The sequence below is a fragment of the Mustela erminea genome, chromosome 7 (genome assembly GCF_009829155.1).
Source record: "Mustela erminea isolate mMusErm1 chromosome 7, mMusErm1.Pri, whole genome shotgun sequence".
Classification (NCBI taxonomy): Eukaryota; Metazoa; Chordata; class Mammalia; order Carnivora; family Mustelidae; genus Mustela; species Mustela erminea.
The window spans coordinates 84288778-84312267 of NC_045620.1; the positions used below are offsets into that span (position 1 = coordinate 84288778).

Genomic DNA, 23490 nt, shown 5'->3' on the forward strand with positions numbered 1-23490 from the left:
TTTCGCTTGAAGCATCCAAGCCCAAGGAGCTGCAGTCTCCCCTTGGGAATATGACATAACCACAGCCGGGAAGGGCCTCACAAAAACAGACTAGTGTCCACGTGTCCTGCTCCAAAGGAAACCCCTTCCCATCCTCTGCGAGAACTCTAGCATGTGCTGAGGCTCAACTGCCCCCGCAAATCTCCTGTCAGACAAATACCCCCAAGTCAATGATCTTTAGGATGTGTTTATATTTACATGGTACATTTTAAAGCAATGACTACATTGGTCATACATATTAGAAACCATAAAAAAAAGTTAAGAACTAAAATGTACATCATACACTTGTATATATATTTTTTACACAGAGGTAAAAAGGCTTATTATAAAAAAATCAATACAACAGGGTTTTTTAGTATACAGGTAAAGAATGAATTATGCTTCAGGCACTTTAATTTGTTAATGTGAGCAAATAGCTTGGGGGTGGGGGGTGGTTAGAGGAAGCTTCCAAACAAATCTTTTGGTTAATGTTTTGTTACCACAGATACAAAAATAAAATCTGAATAATTTCTCTCAAATGATTGACGTCAGTATGGCAAAGCTGACTGGGAAAATACTACACACTGTTCAGCTGCAGTGTGGCAATTAGAGAGAGAGACGTATTTACATCAATGTCCCCATGGCTGTCCTTGTGCCCTTAACCACTCACTGCCTTCACAGACCAAAACGTATAGGCGGAGTAAGATTCACCAGCATAACTCTTCAAAGGGTGGAAAAGGACAAGGGGTCAGTAACAACTAAACAGGGACTACAAACAGAATGTGCCAGGATGTGTGTTCCTAGTGAAATAAATAGGGGCACTTGAACTGAGGTCTAACAAACCTACATTAGTGTTGTGCTTTGTAGAGAGGAGAGACCTTGAGAAAGGCCCTGAGGAAATGCCTCAGGAGGGGGGTCTTGGGGAGGGGGCGCTGGTCTCTTGACAGGGTCTGGAGGCTGGCTGGAGGTTTTCTACATGTTCTCCAGGCTGGGAAACAGTTCTCTTTTCTTCCATCACCAGACTGACAGCTCTCTGCTCCTTTCCAAGCCAGAAGGCCCAAACCAGTCACTCCCAACAAATGAAAACATCTACCAACTAACTCATAAGCACACGGAGTATTTACACTGATGATCTGACTAAAGAAATGTGATGGGTGCTCGGATGAGCTGAAAACATTCCAAGAAGGTAAGCATGGCTAGCACTTTCCCAATACGATTGGCAGACTGGAAAAAAGTCCCTTTCCTTGAAGACTAGCTGTCCTGTGTGCAAAAGAGAAGGGATGGGGGGGGTAGTGGAGATACAGAGAGCAGGCCATGCCCTCAGCTGGCAATTAGCACAGGAAGATCATGGAGGGAAGAAAAGCCAGCCTTGACAAGCCTGTCCCCTACGGTCTCCGTGACGGACGTTCTGATTGTACTATGCTAGGTACCACTCTTTGTTTTTCTTCTTTCTGCATTGAGATTTGGCTACTCCTTGCAATATATTAGAAAAATACTTTTTTCCAGCTAATTAGAAACCTCCTACATGGCAAGGCGACAGGTAGACCCAGACTGCTGACCTAACCATCTGTGCACCCGAACTGGCAAGTCTGGGATTGGAGATGTAGGAGAAAGACACTTAGGCATTGGAAGGGTTTTTACATATGGCCTTGGTTTTTTTTTAATCCCCCCCAAGTATAAACAAAGAATTTGGTGATGTGATTTTCAGTTTAGAACAAAAACAAAAACAGAAACCCATGAACAAAATGCAACCCACCACTCTTCAGATTTAGGACATTTAAAATGCACCCCTCCCCCAAAATAGGGGATATGGGAGGAAGCTCCTTTAATTTTATTTTCCACAACCTCGGTGTTTCTCAACTGGAACTCTTTGGAGAACACGGGTGTGTGTATGTGTACGACTCAACTATTTCATTTGCAAAACAATGAGCACAATTTCTTAGTGTTGTCTTCTAATATTGCTAAATTTTTATAAGTGGTGGGACACAATTTTAAGAAAGTTCTATTTAAGGGGTTACCAGGGAGGCTCTCAAGAGTACCTGAAATCCCCCTTTTCTAGGCGTGGTCCATGAGGATGCAATGCGGTTTAAGGAATTTTCCTGATTCACACAAGTTAATCTCAAGTTAAGGCTCAATTCTCAGTCATTTCATGGATGAATGTTTTGCATCAGTAAATGATTGACAGATTTCTGGGGGAGGGCAGAGAATGAGGAGCTCCAGATAGAAACTGCAGCTTCCTTGGGAAATTTGGCTTTCCAAAAAGTTAAAGCGATCTTGTTTTGTGGGAGACTTTTGTTAATTAGCTCACCTCCTATACATAATCCAACTGCAGGTTAAAATACTTCTGGTGGGGTTTCATCGTTTTGACGTTACCTATCTGCAGGAATCCAATACTCCTTAGCAACGGCGAGCTGAACCAAGAGAAAGGAGCGGCTAGAAAAACCAACTACAAACCCCACCCCAAACCAGCAGTCCGACTACAGGCGCCTTTGCACTGGAAGAGGTGGGTAGGAAAGACATGAAATCAACGCATGTATAAGACAGATTGATTACAGATCGTTAATACACGAGTGTTGTGCGGAGGTTCCTTTCCTTCCAACACTGTGTGCGTGCGTGTGTGTCTGATGCAGAGTGGGGGTTGGGGGGAATGGGGGGGGGGGAGTGCAGAGTCCACTAGGCGGGCTCCCTGGGCTGGAATAGCGCCTCAAGGTACCAGGGTGCAGGGAAGAAGGTGAGAGTATGTCGGAACCAAGTTTCCTTGTGGCTGTGGGAGGAGGAGGAAGAGGAGGAGGAGGGGGAGGAGCAGGGGAAGGGGTAAACTGAGTCACACGGCCGCTTTGTGCTTCCCACCGCAGCACCTGCACATCACTCCGCAGTGGTAGCAGGCCCGAAGGGGCAGGTAACAGCACATACAGGGGGCCAGGAAAGACAAGGCAATAAGAGCCATCCACCGGAGGCAAAACTTCTCGTCGCTAGTATCGCACGAGCAGGGGTCTGTATAGTCTCCCTCGGGGTCCGACATACAGTGATAGAGCATGCTGTCCGCACACCACATACAGCTCACGCGGCGGATGCAAGTTCTCACGGAGTCGGGCGCGTCCTGACAGTGGCCCCTCCGGTTCTCCTCGTGGTTGAACATGTCCCTGCAGTACTCGCACCGGGAGCGCTCGCCGTCCTCCTTCCGCCGCCGGGACTTGCCCCGGGATGGCTGGGTCTTGATCACGCCGCCCCCGCGCCCTTTGGGGTCCTCGCCGAGCCCGAAGTCCGAGGAGTCCACGTACGGGTAATTGTAGTCGTGCTTAGGGACCTCGCCCTTGGCGAAGCGCACGTACGAGTCGGCGTCCTCTGACGTGTCCGGGGACTTGCCCCTCACGGGCGCGTGCCGGTAGTCCTCGTAGCCCGTCAGCCAGATCTTCTCCCTCGGGTTGATGCGCACGATCTCCTCGTCGTCGTCTGGGAAGCTCACCTGGCGGTAGGGCCTCGGCATCGGCTGCCCCGGGAGAAAGGAGACTGTTTTATAGCAGCGGCAAAAACTACCCCCCAAATCCTCCACTGTGCACCTCTGGCCTTGACCACGGCATTTCTTGACACAAAGATCGGACCCACCCTGGAATGAGTGAACATCTCCTAGGTCGAAGGTCCTGTAAGTTGTGACTCGCCATCCACTCCTGGGTCGGAAATATTTTTCCTTTTGCCAAGGTACTACCATACACGAGGGAACCCGTAAAAAGGGAGTTTGAATTTTTGGAAGCTGAACACACCAAGAGGGAGAAGCAGAATGTGAGAGGCTTCCCTGAGCCCCTCTCCCTAAGGTGACGGTGACAGCCCTCCTTATTTCTAACAGCTTAGACTAGTTTCACCTGTGTCTGTACAGCGCGTTCTCTTTTGCAAGACCAGCTTTTCTTCCAGGGGAACAGGGAGGAACAGGAGCACACTGCCTATTACAAGGGTGGCCTCTGTGTCTGTGAGAGCTGCCTACTGGGTCACAACATGAAATGCATTTTGCACTGTGGGTCATGTTCAGAAAAGCAAAAATGGATACGAGGAGCTAGAGTATGGGGGTCTCTTGTTATCTGGCTGGGAAGCAACAGGAGTACAGATCCGGAGGCTCACTGCCTGGAGTCTGCATGCGGCCAGGGTCTCACAGGTGGTGAGGGGCAGGCTGGAATGTGAGCTGGGGCAGGCCAGACCCTGCAGAGCCTCACCCCTCCCTGCCTCGAATTCTCCCAGGGGCTACAAAGTCCTCTCGCCAGCGAGTCCTGCTCTGGCGTCAGGGAGGCCCTGTCCATGGCCAGGGAGGCACTGAATCTGTAGTTATCAATCCACTTGACGGCCTCTGTGGATGAAGTCTTCTTAAGGGGTGAGGAACACGGCTCTAAGGGAACCCACTAGAGTAAAATTCGGACTTTGGAATTTACTAGCATGTATCTAAGCCTCAGATTCTCTATCACACAGGTGTGGCTCACACCTGTCTCGGTCATCATCAATCTAATACTGTCACAGGATTTATCACCTGCTAACTAAATCTGTCCATTCCTCTCACCAGACTGTGCGCTCCTTGAGGGCAGGGACCATGTCTCACATATTGCCAAATTCCTATTAGATTCTTTTTTTAAAAGATTTTATTTATTTATTTGACAGACAGAGATCACAAGTAGGCAGAGAGGCAGGCAGAGAGAGAGGAGGAAGCAGGCTCCCCGCTGAGCAGAGAGCCCGATGTGGGGCTCGACCCCGGGACCCTGGGATCATGACCTGAGCGGAAGGCAGAGGCTTTAACCCACTGAGCCACCCAGGCGCCCTTCCTATTAGATTCTTGACAGAGTTCCACAGACTTTAGAAAACCATAATCTTATATAGATCAAAACAAATCCTGGGAGCAGAACAGGCTTTGCTAATTACTTTGCAAAGTAAGGAGTCAAAAGGTCAATTCCCAACTACAGGTACCATAAAGTGATTTTTAAAAAGAGTGTTTTAATGCCAAAATATTAAGAAGCACACAGTAAGATTTTCGGGGGGGGGTGTGTTTCTATCAATCTAGCTTTATGTTGAAAACAAAACAAAACCAAAACCCTTCACTGCCCTGTGTTCCTTTTTTCCTTTTCAGAACAGACTGGTGGCCACATCACCCTCTACGGGCACCAGTCCATGTCCCACAGTTTGGGAACCTGCTCCGCAGAACAGCCGCCTGGTAAATATTTGTTGAGTTACTGAATTCTAGATTCCAGCTACATCTCCCCAAGCAAGCCTGGGCCTGCAGCCTGTGATGCCAGGGTGCCCGAGCCAAGCAGACAGCATTCTTTAGTCCTGATCCTGGCTCTGGGCTTTCACACCAAGCCAGGAAGCCCTTTGCACAGAGGAACTCGGGGGGCAGCGTAGCATGCTGGGTAAACACACGCTTGCATCTGTAACCTGTTCTATCAAGGACTCTCCTAAGCCTTCTCCTCTATAAACTGGGGATGCCGAGGACGTGCCTCGTGGGGTCATTTGTGAGGATTCGACAAGTTTAAGCAGAGGAAAAGTTTAGCACGGGGTCTCGCACACAGAAAGCTAAGTAGGCATGAGCTGCCACCACCACCGTCAATATGGAGAACAGAGGGTGCCTGGCCATGAGCTTTGGGTCACATGGAAGGGGAAGGGGGCTGTCCCAGAATCAGCAGCTGCCCACCCCGTGCTCTCGGAGGAACCAGAGGGTTGCTCACCTGTTCAAGGTGACAGTGGTCCGTGGGGTATGAGTCGTGGAGGTGGCCCAGGGTATAAATCCTCCTGTGCTCACAGGATGTGGGAGAAGAGATTGTCCGAGTAGGTTGTTCCCTCTTCTGGGAGGAATTAGAAGAACTGTCTGTAGCTGTCTGTTTAGAGGGAGGTAACCCAGAGTTAATTAAAACAAAAACAAAAACCAAACCCACATACCCAAACCGAACACGCCATCTACCCCCACTTGTGGTGTCTTGCTGGACTTCCCGAAATCTGGAGTTTATCTTGGCTGTGGGAGGCAGAAGGACCCCTAAAGGGCCAGATTGTCTAAACACGATGTGGCTGGCTCAAAGGGCAGAGAAAGCCAACCACCCAACCCTGGAAAGCTGGGTTTGTTTTCTCAAATGTGGGAGCAGTTACCAGGCTTTGGGGAAAGGGCTCGCTTCATCAGGCCTCCTGTGAGTGTGTCCCAGTTTGATCAAAAATGGTCGCCTCACTTGTAGCCCTGGTTGCATGGGACTCTGGTGCGCAGGGAAGATGCAAATGGGCAAAAAATAAAATCCAAATGTTTCTGTGTGGAGCTAATCCCAGCCTGCGAAAGTCTCAGCAATAAAGATACCTCAAGGGTATCGCGGGCATTGGCTTTCCTGGAAGAAATTTTGTAATTTGGGGTTGAAGGCAAGCCTTGGGGGGGTGGTCACTGTAAGCCAGTGGAGGGGAGGGAGAGAAAGAGAGAGGAGATTGCACGGAGAACGAAGGCCCCTGTCTGTCGGTGGTGAGAGCTGCTCCCCCAGCAGAGGTGATGGGTTCAGACTGGAGGCTCGGTGAGTGTCTTTGGAAGGTGATCACATATTGGGATGGACTGTGGCCCCCACCTTGAAAGCCAGGAATCCTCAGAATTCCCTCCTCCCCTGGCTCCTCAGAGTCACAGATCCTTTTCTCTCCCAAATCAATGGAAAGTTATTTCTTGTATCTAGCTGTCCTATTTCGGCAAAAATCAAGAACTCCTCCATGGCTCTTGCTTCTCAATGTCTAAATTCCCTTGCCTCATTTGCTTATTTATCTCTTTATCTTACATGTTTTTTATTAGCGTTGTATATCTTTTTGGGGACAAGGTTAAAACAGACTTATGAAAATTATTTTTATATCCTCACTCCCAACTTAGAAAGTAATACCTGCCCAGAAAAATGGGACCAGTATTTAGGACAAAGATAACCATATTCCCATTATGCAACTTAATGACTGTTAATTTTTAAAACTTGGTGGACATGTGTAACACCTCTTTGGAGACTCAACCCTTCAGATTTTTTCCCTCTAATCCTGTTTGGTCCAAGTGATACAGAGCTGATGCTGTTTCTGATCCCTCAATCCAGAGTGACTAATTCAGATAAGGATTCATGGTCCTTTCTTTTTTTAAAAAGATTTTATTCATTCATTTGACAGAGAGAGAGAGATCACAAGCAGGCAGAGAGGCAGGCAGAGAGAGCGGGAAGCAGGCTCACCGCTGAGCAGAGAGCCCAATGCGGGGCTCAATCCCAGGACCCTGAGACAACGACCCGAGCCGAAGGCAGAGAGGCCCAATCCACTGAGCCACCCAGGCACCCCTTCATAGTCCTTCCTGACGTAATACAAAGATTTTTCATGGAGAGGTCAGAAAAGATACTGTCTTAATCTTGGCAGTTAAGATCTAAGGGTCCTAGAAGCCTGGAATCCTGGTGAGGGCACAAGGAAAGAACCTTCTGAGGAGGATGTGAAGCCAAACCAGGGCAGCCGCCCCCATAGACGCCATTTGAGCTTCTGGATCTCGTCAAGCCTGAATCCTGATCTACCTTAGGCTGTCCCCAAGGTGTAAGCATATTGCCTTGGGAACTTCAGCCAGAATGCGTTGGCTTCATCACTGGGGCACACTTCCCCCTCACTTCTGCTCTCCCCCGCCTTGGCAGTCCTGCCCACAGCATACTCTGCCTCTCCTCATTCCTCTCCACAGTAGTGCAGTGGAACTGGGCACACAGAGTTTGCTACTTCTCGGCCTCTCGGGAGCCACCCAACTGGCAAACAGCACATGCCGGCATCCACTCTGGGGACGGTGTGGTCCTCTTGGAGGCCAAGAGCCCACCCCATTGTGGGAGGCTGTGGAGATCAGCGCCCCTGCGCTTTGGCAGGGCGGGTCTGTCCAATCGTTGTGTCTTCCCACCTGAGCTGTCTGCTTCCTGCAGATGTGGGCCAGGACAGGTATCATCACTCTTCATGCATTTCCTTTCTTTTCTCCCCCTCAGTACTTCAGGACTTAGGGAAGAATTGCTATTTACCCCTCAAATCCCAATAACTGAAAGCAACCAAATGGATACACAGGAATGCTTACCTTCTCCCAAACTCTGTCCTGTCTTCCCACCTCTCACCTGCTCTTTCTTCCCATCTTCAGAGGTACTGACTACCTCCCTCTTTTCACACATGGGTGGTTGTAGATCAGACAGAATTAAGCCAAGAGTTCGTCCCTATCTGGCTGTCTGCCAGGCCCCGGCTTGTTCGGGGGTGGGGGTGGGTAAGGGGCTGGTACGCAGACGCAGGCAGAGTGCTGGCTCCGATTCACACATAGGACGACAGACTCCAAGCCAGGCAGGGTCCTGCCGACCCGACCAGGGCAGGCAGCCACTGCAGAGCTGGATGGAAATGCAGCCCTAATCATGCTCGGGGAGGGGGGTGGGTGCGGGGAGTCCATACACAGCACTGCTGCTTCTAGCCCCTACCAGCCCTTTCCGATGCCCGCCCTCAGAGGGGTTTTGCTGAGATTAACTTAAGCACAATCCCTCCAAGTAAAAAGGTGCACCCTGCTTTAGGCAAACCTAGGAGATAAGGGGATGACGTGTCATGATACAGAGGTTTCTAAAGATCTCAATAAATACTTCCTGAGTGAGTAGGTGGGGGCCCTTCAGCGTGAGTCAAATCTCAAGGGTTAAACTCTTAAGCAGCACCACACATGGCAGTCCTCGCTCTGGACAGAAGCTACATGTGTACGGAACACTGTGATATGCACTCTGCATCGCGGCCAGCTCCGTGTTAATCATCTGTTCGCCCTCCTCCACCCTATTTCCTGTGACCTATGTCCAGGTTAACAATGTGGAGAAAGTCATTCTGAGCCATGAGGCACACCGTGTTTTCCTGGTGCTCATCAGCCAACCAGCAGTGCCACCTCTGATGCAGCCGTTCTACCTCCCGAACCCTGAGCAGCCTCTGCCCGCTGCACACTCCAGTGCAAAGCTCCCTGGACACTATCAGAAAACGTGAGATTGAGCAGAGCTCATTAGATGAGTATCTCCTCGTCTAATGACAGATTTGTACAGGGAGCAAGAGGGCCAGAAAGCTTTGAAGCATGTCCACAGTTCACGGCCTCCTGCAGGCAGAGCTGAAGTCCGTGCCCGGACTGCTGGGGGTCTGTCTGGACTCTGGCAAGAAGAGCACGAGACAGTCTGCCCTACAGCCGTGGCTTATTCCAGATCTAGAGTATCAGCCCTTGCAGGCAGTGAGTGTGACCTACAAACAAAAGCAATGTACTTTCAGGGCACCTCCAAGAAACAAGGGGGAAAAACCTTTTATCCACATGTACCTTTTTTTTTTTTTTTAATTTAAATTAAGTAATCTTGATGCCCAATGCGGGGCTCAAACTCATGATCCTGAGATCAAGAGTCACAGGCTCTACAGACTGGGCCAGCCAGGCACCCTCTCCACAGGTCCTGCAGAACTGACTCTCCCACAACTCTGCTTATGGTTTCCACACATGCTGGAGAAAAGCAGCCCACCAAAGCGCCACACACACACACACACACACACACACACGCCAGATTCTGAACGTCTGTTATATGCGTGCACAAGTGAATGACATCAACCGACCAACCAATCTGACAGTGTCACCTTCACCTTGAAAATACTCTGGCTGTGTTTTAAACTCCCTGTGCTCTGCAGGGGTTGTACTCAAGCAGAACAGAGGCAGAGGCTTCTGCAACAGGCCTCCCCACATCCAGGGACAGGGAGCCTTCAGCACTGCACCCCCGTGGACGGCGAGGGCCAGCTTGGCTGCTGCCTGGCGGAAGCTCCTGTGTGATGGGACTCAGCAAGCAGAACCGCACCACCTACAGATTTGCTTCTGAAAAATCTTGCCTCTGGCTTTGGGCTGGACTCTGGCTCAATGTCCATGCCCATTATTCAAAAGCTGTCCAGTGGAGAAGTTTGCAAGCTGACAGGGGGCATTGAACAACAGAAACTCGACAGAGTGTTCTAATGCGAAATGACAAGGTCTCAGCTCAGGAAATCATCCTCTAATTAAAAGTTGTGTGATTCTGTTGAAGGTAACAAGCTCTGGCCTGGTGCTGAAACCCTCTAACAGGGGAGAACGCTGAGACAAGACTTTGGTTAAGAAGAGCCTAGACGCAACAGGAAGGTGAGAGAAGGAGTGAGGGGAGGGTGGGAGCAAGGATCAGAGGGTACGAAGACGGAAAAGTGGCCACTGCCAACCTGAGAATTAAGAAAATAGAGACACGAGTGGCCTGATAGAATGCACTTGGATTATGGCACTCATTCCTTCCCCGGGTTTGGGCTGGGTGCTTGGTGGGATGTGGGCTCAGACATGCAGGGTGATGTGGAGGGGGCAAGGCCCCGTGGTTTCCATCCCAGATGGGTGGGAAACCCAGACCAAGCCTCAGATGAAGAGAAAAGGAGGTGCAAGGTTACCAGTGAACATCTAATAAAATTCTTCGGAAAGAGCAAGCTTCCAAGGGCCAGACTCTGCAGACATAAACTGTACTTATTTTGAGAGTTCAGATATTTCTTGTAATTCCCTAGAATTTAACAACGAAGGAGAGAAACATATCAGAGCTTCAAAACTTGATACAGAACTTTTCTTCTAAGTGACTTTAATGTCCCGCTATCTGACAATAATCACAATCCAAAGTACAAAAGATACTTCACTGAGGCTGCCTGGTTTGCGTGGAAACCAGAATGAACGGGAAAAGGAGAGAAGAGCCAAGTCTCACTTTAAACCTATGGCTGGCTCCCTTCTGCACGGGCATATTTTATAAGACAGCATTTCTCAGTCTTGGAACCTCAGCCATTCTTCCCTTTTCTTGGGTTTATCTGGAAGTTCCTGAAGCATACGCATCTGTTCGCACGCCCTGGGTCTGGAAAGAGCCTTCTTCATTTGGAAGGCTGACCTCTTTGATCAAGGGAAGCTCAAGGAAGGGAGGAGGGAAAGCACCAAGAAGCCAGAGCAGCTGAGGAGGCAGTCTGCTTCAATGACCCATCCTGGGATGGAATCCTGGCTGTTGACCGACGGCTTTTTGGGGCATTCAGGGTGGGTCAGACTCTGCATTTCAAAGTGAAACAAGTGTTTTCAAGGCTCTGTGCATCCCTTCAGCTCCCCTTGAGTTTTCCTGTTGGTTCTCTGTTCTTCCAAAAGGACGGACAAAGGCAGAGGCAGCAGCAGCAGTAAACGCTGCTTATGGGAGAGGACGGAGAGGACAGATGTGCCCCGGGCTGTTCTTTCAAGGACACTTGGAACTACTAAAGAGGCACCTGGAGCATTCTACTCCATATCTGAGACCGAGAGGAGGCTGGCAACTGGCAATTTCCTTCTCTGTCTTGGGAGAGAAACAAATGGGATGAACCCCACCTTCAGGAAGGCAGACAAAGGCGCCTGGGTGGCTCAGTCATTAAGCATCTGCCTTCGGCTCAGGTCATGATCTCAGGGTCCTGGGATCAAGCCCCTCTTCGGGCTCCCTCCTCAACGGGGAGCCTGCTTCTCCCTCTTCCTCTGCCGCTCCCCCCCACGCCCCGCTCTCTCTGTCAAATACATAAATAAAATCTTAAAAAAAGAAAAAAAAGGAAGGCAAACAAGGATAGTCACTTCATCATCCCTGTGTCCCAAGACACACACAAGCTGATAGAAGGAAACACACACTGTAAGGAGCCAAGCGCAAGGAGGGACAACGCCAGGAGGTTAAGAGGCCAATGTGTTTTAAGCGAGGCCTAGAAAAATAAAGGTAAGAAGTGCTTAAGGAGCCAGGCTGTCTCACCCAGAAATCACATAGCGCCATTCAACACCAACTGCACCATATAAAGAGAAGTGATGCCAGGTTAGGCCAGGTGTCTTGCACAAGCTGTTTAACTTCCCAAGGCCTCAGTTTCCTTGTGTGTAAAACAAGGGAGAAGCACTGCGTGATCTCCAAGGTCTGAGGGAGCTGGGGGGGGGGGGGCATGTGTAACCCTCCCCTCTCCTCTTAAGAACATTAGCCGTCCAAGGGGTTTGACCAAGACTGTTGCCTCCCTGATTGCAGGGGGCGGGGGGATGGAAGGGGGGGGCGCCACAGGATTCCTTCAGATTGATTAAGTAGAATTCCTGCCTTGTCTGCAGATGCTGCTACTTTACATTTTTAAAGGAGGCTACCTAGTAGTTATGACCACAATTTGTATTATTTTTACTGCAATCCGCCACCAAAATAGATCTCAACAGCTGATGCAACCAACGCAATATTTGACCTTCTTTCCATTGCAAGGGCTTTTCTCCTTTTTTTTTTTTTTTTTTAAAGTATGTACATACACGGGCTCTTACATGGCCCCAGCCAGCAGGCAGTGTGGGTCTACGAGGCAGCTGCAGGAACAGGGGAAAGAGCCAACTTTGTCCCTAGACTCTAGGACATTCTGCTCTCTGGGACCCAGAGGATAAAGTGGGCATTCTCTCATTTTGAGGAAAACAACAAAAACCAAATTCCCACTCATTGAAAAAAAAAGTCTTAGGTCTCTAAATTCTCAAGTTAGGTGAAATTTTGCTATAAAAGGAAAGGACTCTGATATACCCCCAGCTTGGCTTCCTGGGAAGGGCCAAGGGGCTGGGAGCAGGGAGGTGGGGTTTCAGGTATCCCTGAATATGTGCTCTATGGGAAGGAAGAAAATGGAAAGACTAGTGTCCTGCCAGCCACAGCTTAAAAAGATGAGCGGAGACGCATGTAAATGAAAACAGACACAAGTGGGAGGGCTAGCAAAATGCCTTTGGGCTTCCTGAAACCGAGAGCATTTCAAAGCTTTTGTTTGAGCCTCGGGTGTATTAATTGCTTTAATTTAGCCACTGTAGGTAGTTCGTGTGGAATAAAAAGATCCTCCCCTTACTACGCAGTGTGAGCTTGATACTTCTTCTCATTTAGAAGACAAAGTGACTCCCACCCATCTTCTGAGACCTTTCAGCCACCCCATATAGGGCTGGGCCTTGGCCAGCAGCAGTTTGGGACGCCACTTCCTGGGGTCGACCACATAGCACACAGATGCCCCTCCACCACATTTGTGCTCTTCTTAATCAGCCACCATACTCATCAGCTTCACTGGCTAAGCTCTATAGAAGTAGCTAACATTCTGAACCTATTTTCTCTTTTCCAAAGCCTCTCTCCATCTCACTCTGCCCAATCCCCTGACTGCAAAGGAAGAGACAACAGAAAACATTTGGGTCACTTATCACCTAAGAGAGACAGGGGCTTCCCAGCAGAGATGCCGGGAACCTCAGGCCTTAGTGAAGTAGTCTGGAGCTCAGGCACTCCTGGGAGAGGCTATTTGTTAGGAACCTACTTTGCAATGAAGGGAATCTGGCTTATCTAGTAGGTAGAAACTTAGGGAATAAACATTTCCTTTTCTTAAAACTCTCTGAAAGGCAGCAGGCAGATGGGAAGTTTGCTTTCTGGGTGGGCAGGGTAGGGAGCCTCGCTGATTTTCTCTGCAGACAAAGAAGCGTCACTATGTGGCTCACAGGGCGGGTGGCTGTGAGGCCTGCGTGCGGTCACATACGTGAAAACCCAGGGCCCGTGCCAGGGGCAGCCCCACACCACGGCACCTCTCCTTCCCCTCCCCAGGGGTGGCAAACAGAGGCTCGGAGGAAATACATTTGCCTTCACGAGATTCTGCGATCAGAGTTTACTACTAGCAGAAGTAAGTCTGGAATGCAGGCCTCTTCTCCCTAGCTTCCAAACTCCAGACACTCGGAGGTCACCCACCACGTCTTAGAAGATCAGTAAATGAACCCCACTCACTACAGAATTAGATTTGCCTTCAGTATTAACATCTGTTGGGATGGAGTAGGTGGAAAAAAACTTCAAGAAAAGGGAAACGTGGCGTCCTATACTCCCCCCCCCCCCCCCACCCCATGAAGCCTTGGTAACTACAAAATGCAATGAATTCATCATTTTCCTCCTTAACTCAGGAATGAAAACAAGCACAACTTGCAAATCCTCAAAAGCCCATCTAGGACAAAACAAATTGCTTCTTAGTACTTTGGTTTCAAATACTTGCTGTAGCCACGGTTTACAAAACACCTGGGGTGGCTGGGCGGTGCCTGAGATGTCATTAGGGACAACTGCTCTGAATAGCCAGAAAGTAATAAAATGCAGCTTGTAGTAAACAGGATGTCAAGGGTTCAAGCGTAGGGCACGAGGAAGGACCAAGTTTTCTAGTCTAGGCAAAACATGGCTGGAAGCGGATGGTGTTCTAAAAGACAGGACATTTTTCCTCCGTGAAGGAGGGCTACCTTCCTTAAGTCTGATGAAATGCCAAACGAAATCCAAATACCTTCTTCTGCTGGCTTCTAGGCGAGAATTCAGACCCAAGCAAAATGATGCGGATTGCTCCTCTCCATTCGGCCAAGCCGAGGGTATACACGTTAATCCCATTCTGGGTGCACAGGGGAGGAGTGATCTCATTACACAGGATGGATGCCTTTAGGCACTAAGGGCTGCTGAGGAGGACTGCCCATATCCAGAAACAATACCTAGGTGGTGGGAGTAAAAACCTAGAAGGCAGGGGTAAAAAATCAAGACCTCATATAGGGGAGGCTTTCCTCTGGTTAAGCTTTGACTTGCTATTCTGGAGACCTCTGGGCGGCAACACTCAGGAGGCTCCCAGTCTGTCCCATGAATGGGCCACGCAGGGCATGGCTCATATATTTATCCTCTTTTTGCTCCCCTGTCCAATTTGGGTCCCAGAGAACCCCAAAATATAATGCCTCTATTTGATTGTTGTTGAAAAAATAGAACAGCTGAAATATCATAAATATAATTATGCAACAGAGGAAGAGAAAAATAGCCGTGGTGGCCCGGAGTGGCTGGAGGAGGGTGTTCACAGCTCCTCCACTATAAACTGGCCCTGGGATCCTCAGTAAGTCACCCAGTCGACTCTCAGCCGCTTCCACAACTGCGGCTATAAAATGAGGTGAATCCTATTTCATTTGGCAGAGGAAGCAGGCTGGCTCATGTGATAGGAACTCAAAATCCCTTCCAATTCTAAGACCTGTAATTCTAAGGAGCTGGCATGTCTATAGCTAACCTCGCCTCCCCGCAAGCCAAACATTTCCAGCTAATTACCTGCACGGTGGACACACTGCTTCCTAGCACCAGGCAGAGAAAAAAGACGCACACCTCCAGCCGCAGACCTCAACGTGTGTTGTGTCTCTTTACGTTTTTAAACCCCCAATGTGGGGGGACCAGGATCGCCGGGACTAGGGTGTCTCTCCATTCCGCCTTCTCCCTTGAACCCCTGGCCCTGCTCCGAGAAAAACCCGGCACTCTTTCTTTTAAAAAAATCAACACACATGTATCATTTCCTGTCTCCAGCAGCAGTTTTGCCCCTCCCCATCGATGCTCGGGCACCAGACAGAAAATACTCTTCCAGTTCTTGTGGTTCCTTCTTCTGGTGCCTCTCTTCATTGTTTCCAATGCCATGTGGTTATATACGACCGTTCCCCGATTTGCAGATTTAGATATTATTTCAGGACTTATTATGGAAGAAGACTTAAGCTATTTCATACACCCCCAAGTATCTGTCTATAATGCAAATATTTCCCCTAATCCCCAAGCTTTAGAGCCAGAATCCAGCCACTCAGCACAATGACAGCTGAAGCAGCAGCAACACCTGACCGCAGATTCTAGATCAGCCTGCTCTGGAAGTATGTATACGTACAGCTGCATTCTCCCAAGACCACATTAAAATTATCCTTGTCTATCTATGAAGATTCTAATAACAATTAAAAAGTGATTGTAGGCTTTGGCAGCAGTAAATAAACCACTGGGTTTTAATGGACCCAACCTTATGGACTAGGGAAAATTCTTCATTAAATGGCCATAAAACCCAGAGCCCTTCTAGTTCTCTATGGTCCATTTTTCCTACTTCTCCTCTTGTAGGCTCTGAACGCGTTGGCCTCAGTCTTCAACTGTAGGGAGCTCAGAGAAAGTGAGTCTAAAGTTGGGGAGCAAACCAGATCAGCTTATTCACGGAGCTGAACTGTTCCTATCTCAGGCTGACAATGGGCCTCCCCTCCAGGATATGCCAAAGCACGTGTCTTCTCTGCAAGACAAAAGTACAACAGAAGGAACAGACTCAAGGGTCTTTCCATTCTGTCCTTTTTAAGTCTCCCCAAAAATGAAAGTCTCCTAGAAATGAAAGAAACTAAAAGCTGTCAGGGGCATTAACAAGAGTGTGCCAGCTCTTAGCAATGCCAAAAAAAAAAAATCCTGTTAAATAGAATGCTAACCTTTTTTGTTGTTGTTGCTTTGTATTTTTTGCATTACTCACCTTCCAAATTTTATCAAATGTCTCAGGTCTCACACCTGCATATTTAATGCAGGGCATGGCCATGCCATGTAGGGATTTGTGTTCACCTGCGCCAGTCACTCTAACTGAGGTCCCCATGAGCAGAGGGGGCCAGCATGAGACTGTGTTGCAAGGGGGAGGGCAAGAAGCCACAGGAGCAGTCAAAAGCTTCCAGTGAGCAACAATGCTAGGAGCTCAGCTCCCATTTGTAGACTCAGCAGAAAACACAGCTAGAAAAACAATGAAGCAACCCTCAAAATCACCCAACTTTGCATCGCCCCCCCCCATAACAATACGGCAAATGAATAAAATATGCAAACCTATGACTGTCAGCCCCTGTATCTGGGGTTCAGACCACCCATTTTATTGAGCACCTTTTAGAGCAAAGCTTTACAGGGTTGCTGAGACTGTACCAGTGAGATGTCCTGTTTTTAATTAGATGAAGGTTCATTCGTTCGGCAAATAAAAAATTTAAAAACAGAAAAGGGCAAGCTTTCAAATGGCAAGCCAGAAATCATCCACAGAGTACTTTGGAATTTTAAAGGAGACAAAACAGCTGTAAGCGATGGGAGGGAGAAAAAGGATACACGAATGAATCAACAGCCCAAACTCAGAAAATCAGAGCAGTCACTCATCGGGAGTCTATGCTGGTGGCAGTGGAAGGGAACGGAGAGGCAGGGGGACCCCGAGAGGGTAAGGGCGCTGGCGAGTGGCCACAGATGCACGGGCAGGGTATGCGTGCGTGTATGTATGCACATATGTGTGCACTCATGCACATGCCAAGCAGGACATTAATTTTCCTCTGAGGAATTACAGCACGGTTTCACAATCCTTGTCCAGGAGGACAAGCTGGTTTGAGGGATAAGCAGGAGAGTGGGGGGAAGTGTGAGCAGGGACAGCCCACGCTTGGTGAGTGCCCAATGGCTCCAGGGGGAGTCGGGTCTCTCTTCCCCAACTTTATTTCCCAACACAGAACACACATCAGTATACTGTCCACAGTGGCCTGTGCTCTTTCTATGCCAAGGAATCCCCTGCAGCAGAGGGAAACCCCTGGCTCTAGCAGCAGAGATAACCTTCTGGTTCCTCAGGTTAGACCCATACACACGCTCTTCTCCCAGAAAGCCCTCATGGTTCTGAGCCATCCGTAAGTTGTTTAGAAGGTCTTCTTGCCATGTATACTCTATCTGTAATAAATGAGTTCCAAATTCTAAATGTCTGTCCTATCAGTGAAAGTTTGAGAATACAACAAGCTTTGGGAAGCTGTAGACTCTATAAGGAGTCAACATGGTGCTCCTGTCCTGGGCTTCGGCTTTTGGGTGTTTCACTTACCCAGGGAGGAAGCCCCTGACGACCCTCCCCAGCCTTCCCAACTCTCCCCAGCCTTCCCGGGGATGAGTTCCTAACAGTCAAAGGACTGAAGACAAGGCCTGCCCTGGGGAAAGAAGCTGCTGTTATTAATAGGCCCTTGTTTGTAAACAAATGGAATGAAGGCAGAGAGACACCAGGGCCTGCCTGGAATGCAGTTCCCTGGAGCTCCTTCTCTGCTGAGTGTCTGGAAACAGCCCTGCTGTTTCCACACCTCCTCCTGTGCATCCGGCACCACCCTAGCGCAGCAAGTCGAGCCCCTGTGGATTAGGGGATGAAACCAGGAGGGATGCTGGCTTCCATCACCCCTTTCCCTCTTGCCCTCTCGCGATTCTATAAATCACTTCTGGCAGGTAGCTGGGAAGCAGCTGCGAATTGACAGTTTCGCTCTGGAGCACAGGAAGCCACCTTTTAACCTGCCTGCTGTTGTTTGTCTCTTGAAAAAACGTGACAAAGGAACAGATGTAAGCAACATGCCAACTGTTGAGAGGGTCTGCCCGGAGCACTATAGGAAGCCTGTTCAGAGTCCCAGCACACACCAGGTGCTCAATGGAAAGACAACTGAATTCATTTCCTGACACCCCTAGCTATGCATGCTCGGGTCCCCTCAGGCTGGGGTCCATAGCCCTCAGGCAATTCACCACACACATCCCTGCTTCTGCCTTCCCGCATGCTGCCCAGCTTTGAAGCCCCTTCCTGAGTAGGGTTCAGAGGCCACTGAGAAACAGGTCAGCCTCCCCTCCTAGAGGTGTTCTCTGACCCCCAGGCCCCTGCCTGTAGAGTACCCTGGACAAGAATACTTTCCACAGTCAGGGCCCTTCCACGGGTCAATCCAAACCATCCTGTTATCTCCATGAGGGGTTGAGGCATGCTTTACACACCTCTGTATTCTCATGATGAGCGTGCTGGGAAACATGTTTAAAGGGCTGCAGCCAATATTTAAAAATATGAAATAAAAAGATCTAATGAAAGATACTCTTGGGGTAAGTCAGGAACTAGGAAGGAACTATCAGATGATTATTACAACATTCCTATTTATTTTTCTAGGTATAGTAATGATATGCTTTGTAAGAGGATGCCTTATTTCTAGAAGATGCATGCTGAAGTATTAATAGAATTAAAGCCCTGAGGTGACTTACTTTTCACTGGATTGGCCAGAACCAAAACTGAAACCACAAGTGTGCGTGCATACACATGTGTACAGATAAAGCAAATGGGGAAGAATATCTCAACACTCTAGGTTTTCACTGTGCTCTTCTTCTGATTTTCCTATGGTGCTTTAGAAGTCTTGTAATAAAAAGTGGAAGGAAATGAAACGTGATCTGCTCTCAGGTGTCTACAGATGTGCGTTTGTATCGTATGTTACAATGTAAATGTATTTCTTACTGTGGGTCAAGACCAAGAGTTTGAAAATGCTGCCCTACAGCTTTCTTGCTGCACTAAGCCATCTGCACTAAGCATACCGCAGGCCTGCAATGGACTATTTGTTAATTAATGTCTAGAAGCACAGGACTTCAGTGCAGAAGCAAGCTGAGAAATCATTAGGTCTCCAGTTATATCCTTAACTCAAGCTGTGTCAGACTATCCAAGCCCTTTCCTGTCTTTGCATATGTGGGCCTCAGCTCCACTCAGCCTTCAGACCTTTCTTATCAGATGTTTAATTCCTACTCAGAAAGGCTATTCTGACTTTCCCCGGGGTGCCAAGGAGGGGTTAACACAAGACTCTGAGTAGGGTGACCAGGTGTCTTGCAGACCAGGGGGGACTCTTACTGTTAAAAGTAGGAAGTCTCAGGCAAACCAGAGAACTGGTCGTTGACCCTGGATCTGAGGGAAGCCTGCATGAGAACCTCGGACAGATCGGGGACAGCTCTCCCTCATGGAATCCCAATGGCGACAGCAAATACCAGACTGCGAAGTGTCTCCTACACCCTTAGACAGAGCCTCCCTCGATTATTCACTAACTAATCTGGAAAGCAAAGGGCAAAGGGAGCTTACTGTGAAGACGTCATCATCGCCAAGCTCTGCTTCATTATGGATGGTGGAAGATGATGTGGTTGAGCCTAAAAAGATTAAAAAAAAAAAAAAAAAAGTAGTAAGACACATTTCCAAAGATGAGAAGTCAAAGTCAATCATTTAAACAATATATTTGAACAAAACCACATTCCATTTCTTTTGAATGTGAGTCATCAACAGAAATATATAACCTGGGAATTAAATGTTTTTAATTTATTCCTCTTCAACTGACTCTAGCTAGGATGTTATTCCTTAAATTAAATCTGTCTACTGTTGTTCTCAATCTTTCAAACTTCTGCCCAGGCAACTAGAGAAGCAGCACCCAGAGCAGCACCTCAGAGGGGATGGCGGGGGGGTGCTGCCCATAGCTCGCCAGCACGCGCACCTCGGGCAGCCTCTGCCAGTGGCACCCCAGCGGGAACCCACCACAATCTCCACGAAAACTGCACTTATTTTCCCCATCTTTGCATCTGCCAACAAGAGGGTTTGATGAAATGGCTTGCATGGTCACCTCTTGTTCTGAAATGCAGACACTAGACTCAAAAAAACCAGATTGGGGGAGCTGCCTTCTAAGCTGACACCCATACAAAGAGGTTTTCTCTTGCAATGTTGGGCCACCAGTGAGGTTTCCATTTCTGCAGGCTAAAATTTGGGCTCATGCCCGAAAACCCAGTTTATTCCATCATGGAATGATTTGGGCATGTAGGATTCAATTTATTTACGTGTTCATCTCTTTCTTCCTTCTGGTATGCATATCCACGTAACTTCTTCCTTTTCCCCTAACAGTACCCGATACTGGGTGGCCCATCTTAACAGATACTGTTAATGGTCAGAAGGAAAAACATATTTAAATCTGTGTAAGTGATCTAGGTATACCAACAGGGAAATTTCTTCTCCATCTCCTTTTCTTGGTTAGATCTTTAAAAATGTGCGTTTAGAAAATATTTTGCTATTCCATAAAACTGAAATTAAGAGAACTGCACAGAAAGGAATGAGAACTGTTTAAATTTCTATGAGGGATTGGAGGAGAAAAAAAAAGTCCTCTGCTCAATTACTACCGATCTTTCAGGAGTTTCCTGAGCTAGTTCAATATCTAGTCAACTGATGTTTGATGAAAATTTGACATAAAATAGCTAAGTAGATAATATACAGAGAAAAAAATTGTAAGTCACATTTGTGTTCAGCTTCAGTGACTATCTGGACATATGGCACACAATTCTATCAATAATATTGGAGCTATTTTCTTTGTAATTATTTAAAAGCTATGTATGATAACATTTTAAACATTTGCCACCTTAGGTCAGACCCATAATGTGAACACTGGTGTTTAATCTTTTTGGACAGCACATGGTTGTAGTGAACAGACCCAGGTTCTAGCTTGAATTGTCTTACTACTGACGTTGACCAAGTTTTCTTAGGAAGATTTGCTTTCTGCTCTCCCCCAAACCCACAAAGAAGAAAAGGACTTCAGAACACTTTAGTTCTTAAATGCAGTAACCCATTCTTATTAATCAATCTCCCCAAATTCTGAATTTGGTTAACACATGCCTTGCTTGATTCTTTCTTTTCTAACAGGGCCCGGGCTATGGCACCTTTAACTCTTTGAATGGATAACTTAATGTGTGGAGAACTTGTGCGTTTGCATGTGTGGACCCTAGAAAAGCCTATGAGGATGGAATGCAGGAGCCTTCCAGGTCATGGTCAAATGCAACCCAATGTCTCCTACCCACTCACCCACAGACTTAAGGCCTAACCCCAACCAGGGCTCCAGGAGATCCCCTTCCCTTTCCGTGCAAACACCCTGAGCTCTCGTTACAGGAAGGCAGTGGGAAGGCCTGGCACCTTCAGGGCCTATTAGAGTCACTCTCCATTTCTAAGTCAACACGGATCACACCAAAGCCATTTCAACAGTCAGGGAAAGGTGAACTCTGTCAAAAAGTCACTGACATGGAAGCCCAGAACTTACCTTTTTGGAGCAGAGTCTAAAAACCAACTGGGATCACCCCGTACTCTGAAACCTATCTCCTTTTCCCCTGCATTGTCACTTGGTAAACCACAAATACAGGATGGCAGACAACTGGAATAAAAAAGGCCTCGGAACATTCCCACTGTCCCCCTAAGAGCACAGTGACAAGATGTGATACCTTCTATAAGGTCCTCGATTGCTTTCCTCACTCCCCTGTCAAAGGCTCGAGCATCAGCTGGGCTTTGGAAAGTAAGTCCAAACTTCCTATTGTCGACCTTCCAATGATGAAAGGTTGGGTTGGCTTTGGTGTAGACCAAGTCCTTTCTTACATAGCATTCCAATACCACCTGAAGGATTGAAACACAGAGGCTGGTTACTTATGGAGTTGGGATGGTGTCCGGTTACCAAAATCCCAACCAGGAAACATCCATCATTAATGGCAACTAATGAAAACCCTCCGTCCCTGCCTTCTTGTATCTATGAGTCTCCCCATCTTAAAGGAAGCCTTTGCTTGCCTCATGGACCACTGCTCTTTGTTGACCCTGCTTGGCTGGCCTTTGGTGATCCTCACTATACTTCTTCTTCTTTTTTTTTTTAAGATTTATTTATTTATTTATTTGACAGAGATTTCAAGTTACGGGAGAGGCAAGGAGCGGGTAGGGGGAGGTGAAGCAGTCTCCCCACTGAGCAGAGAACCTGGTGTGGGGCTCGATCCCAGGACCCCGGGATCATGACCTGAGCCGGAGGCAGAGGCTTTAACCCACTGAGCCACCCAGGCGCCCCCTCACTGTACTTCTTAACCATCCTGGTTCTCAGTCATTTTAATTCCTCCCGCCCCTGATGGGGAGGGGGTAGTGGGGGTAGGGTGAAGGTGGTTTCTATGCTGATGGTCCAGGTCTTGGGGCTTTGCTCTGTTTCAGCTTTACTGCTACTATGTCAGGGCCTTTGTTCTAATGGCTCTCAACCTTCCCTCCTCTGTCATGATGGCTATTTCCCAGAGACTGCACATGCAACATGTTGAAAAAATTAACTAACCTGTTCTGAAATTTCTGCCAATTTCCCACATCTAGCAATGCCAACCCTTTTCTGTTCATGCTCCCAGCTCAAAATCTCTGTGTTGTCTCTGTCTCTGGTGCTTTCCCTCTACCCTGTATTATCGACCACCAGGTCCATGTTTGCTTCAACATCTTCTAGATCCACCTCATTTCAATTGCTCCCACCCTAGTCTATTAAACTTTTATCTGGATTATGCAAACAATCTACACGTTTTTAGTGATCTAGTCCCAGAAGTGCCTTTTACTAAGCTGTGACTTGGAGCTGATTGTTTCAGACCCTTGGTCTTTTCATCTTTAAAATGGAAATAACACAGACACCAACGTGCTTGGAAAACACTGAATGAGAAACTTAACAAGGTCATACTATTTTCCCAGGATATTCCCACCATCACATTCTACTTTCACTCCCGTTCTTACTGTGACCTTCACAATTTGGTACTTGATTTCACAGTATTTTCTAACAGTGTCATGTGCGTTAGCCCTGTGCCCCTAACCAGGCTGCATAAGACCAAGATACATTACAAAATAACGGTATGGCCAGCACAGTACTGTTGGTGACAAAGATACCAGGACCTAAGATTATACCATCAAAGCAGCACTGCCCTCATGTGAATGTAGACGTCATTCTTTATTCATAAAAATCTCCAAAATAGCGACCATATTCATTCCTATGGCTTTATTAGCTATACCAAGATCATTCTGCTAAGTTTTAATAGCTTCCACCTTGTTCTGGCAAAGCTCCACATTTAACAAAATAAGATCTTA

General features: G+C 47.9%; 1 protein-coding gene and 1 long non-coding RNA gene across 5 annotated transcripts in view; one reads left to right on the forward strand and one right to left on the reverse strand.

Annotated features, from left to right (window-relative positions):
- Positions 1–212: 212 nt before the first annotated feature.
- The window catches only part of SPRED2 (sprouty related EVH1 domain containing 2), a 116262-nt gene continuing 92984 nt past the window's right edge, over positions 213–23490 (reverse strand). For all 4 annotated transcript variants that reach the window (XM_032352290.1, XM_032352292.1, XM_032352291.1 and 1 more), the window contains 4 exons: positions 21849–22017; positions 19687–19751; positions 5718–5867; positions 213–3508 (listed from right to left, as the gene is read on the reverse strand). In XM_032352290.1, the coding sequence (XP_032208181.1) occupies positions 2843–3508; positions 5718–5867; positions 19687–19751; positions 21849–22017 (1050 nt within the window). In that variant the 3' untranslated portion in view covers positions 213–2842. The remainder of the gene's footprint in view (positions 3509–5717; positions 5868–19686; positions 19752–21848; positions 22018–23490) is intronic.
- On the forward strand, positions 5113–11269 carry LOC116595670. Its single transcript, XR_004287810.1, has 3 exons — positions 5113–5206; positions 10056–10147; positions 11162–11269. It is a non-coding gene; the product is annotated as an uncharacterized LOC116595670 (long non-coding RNA).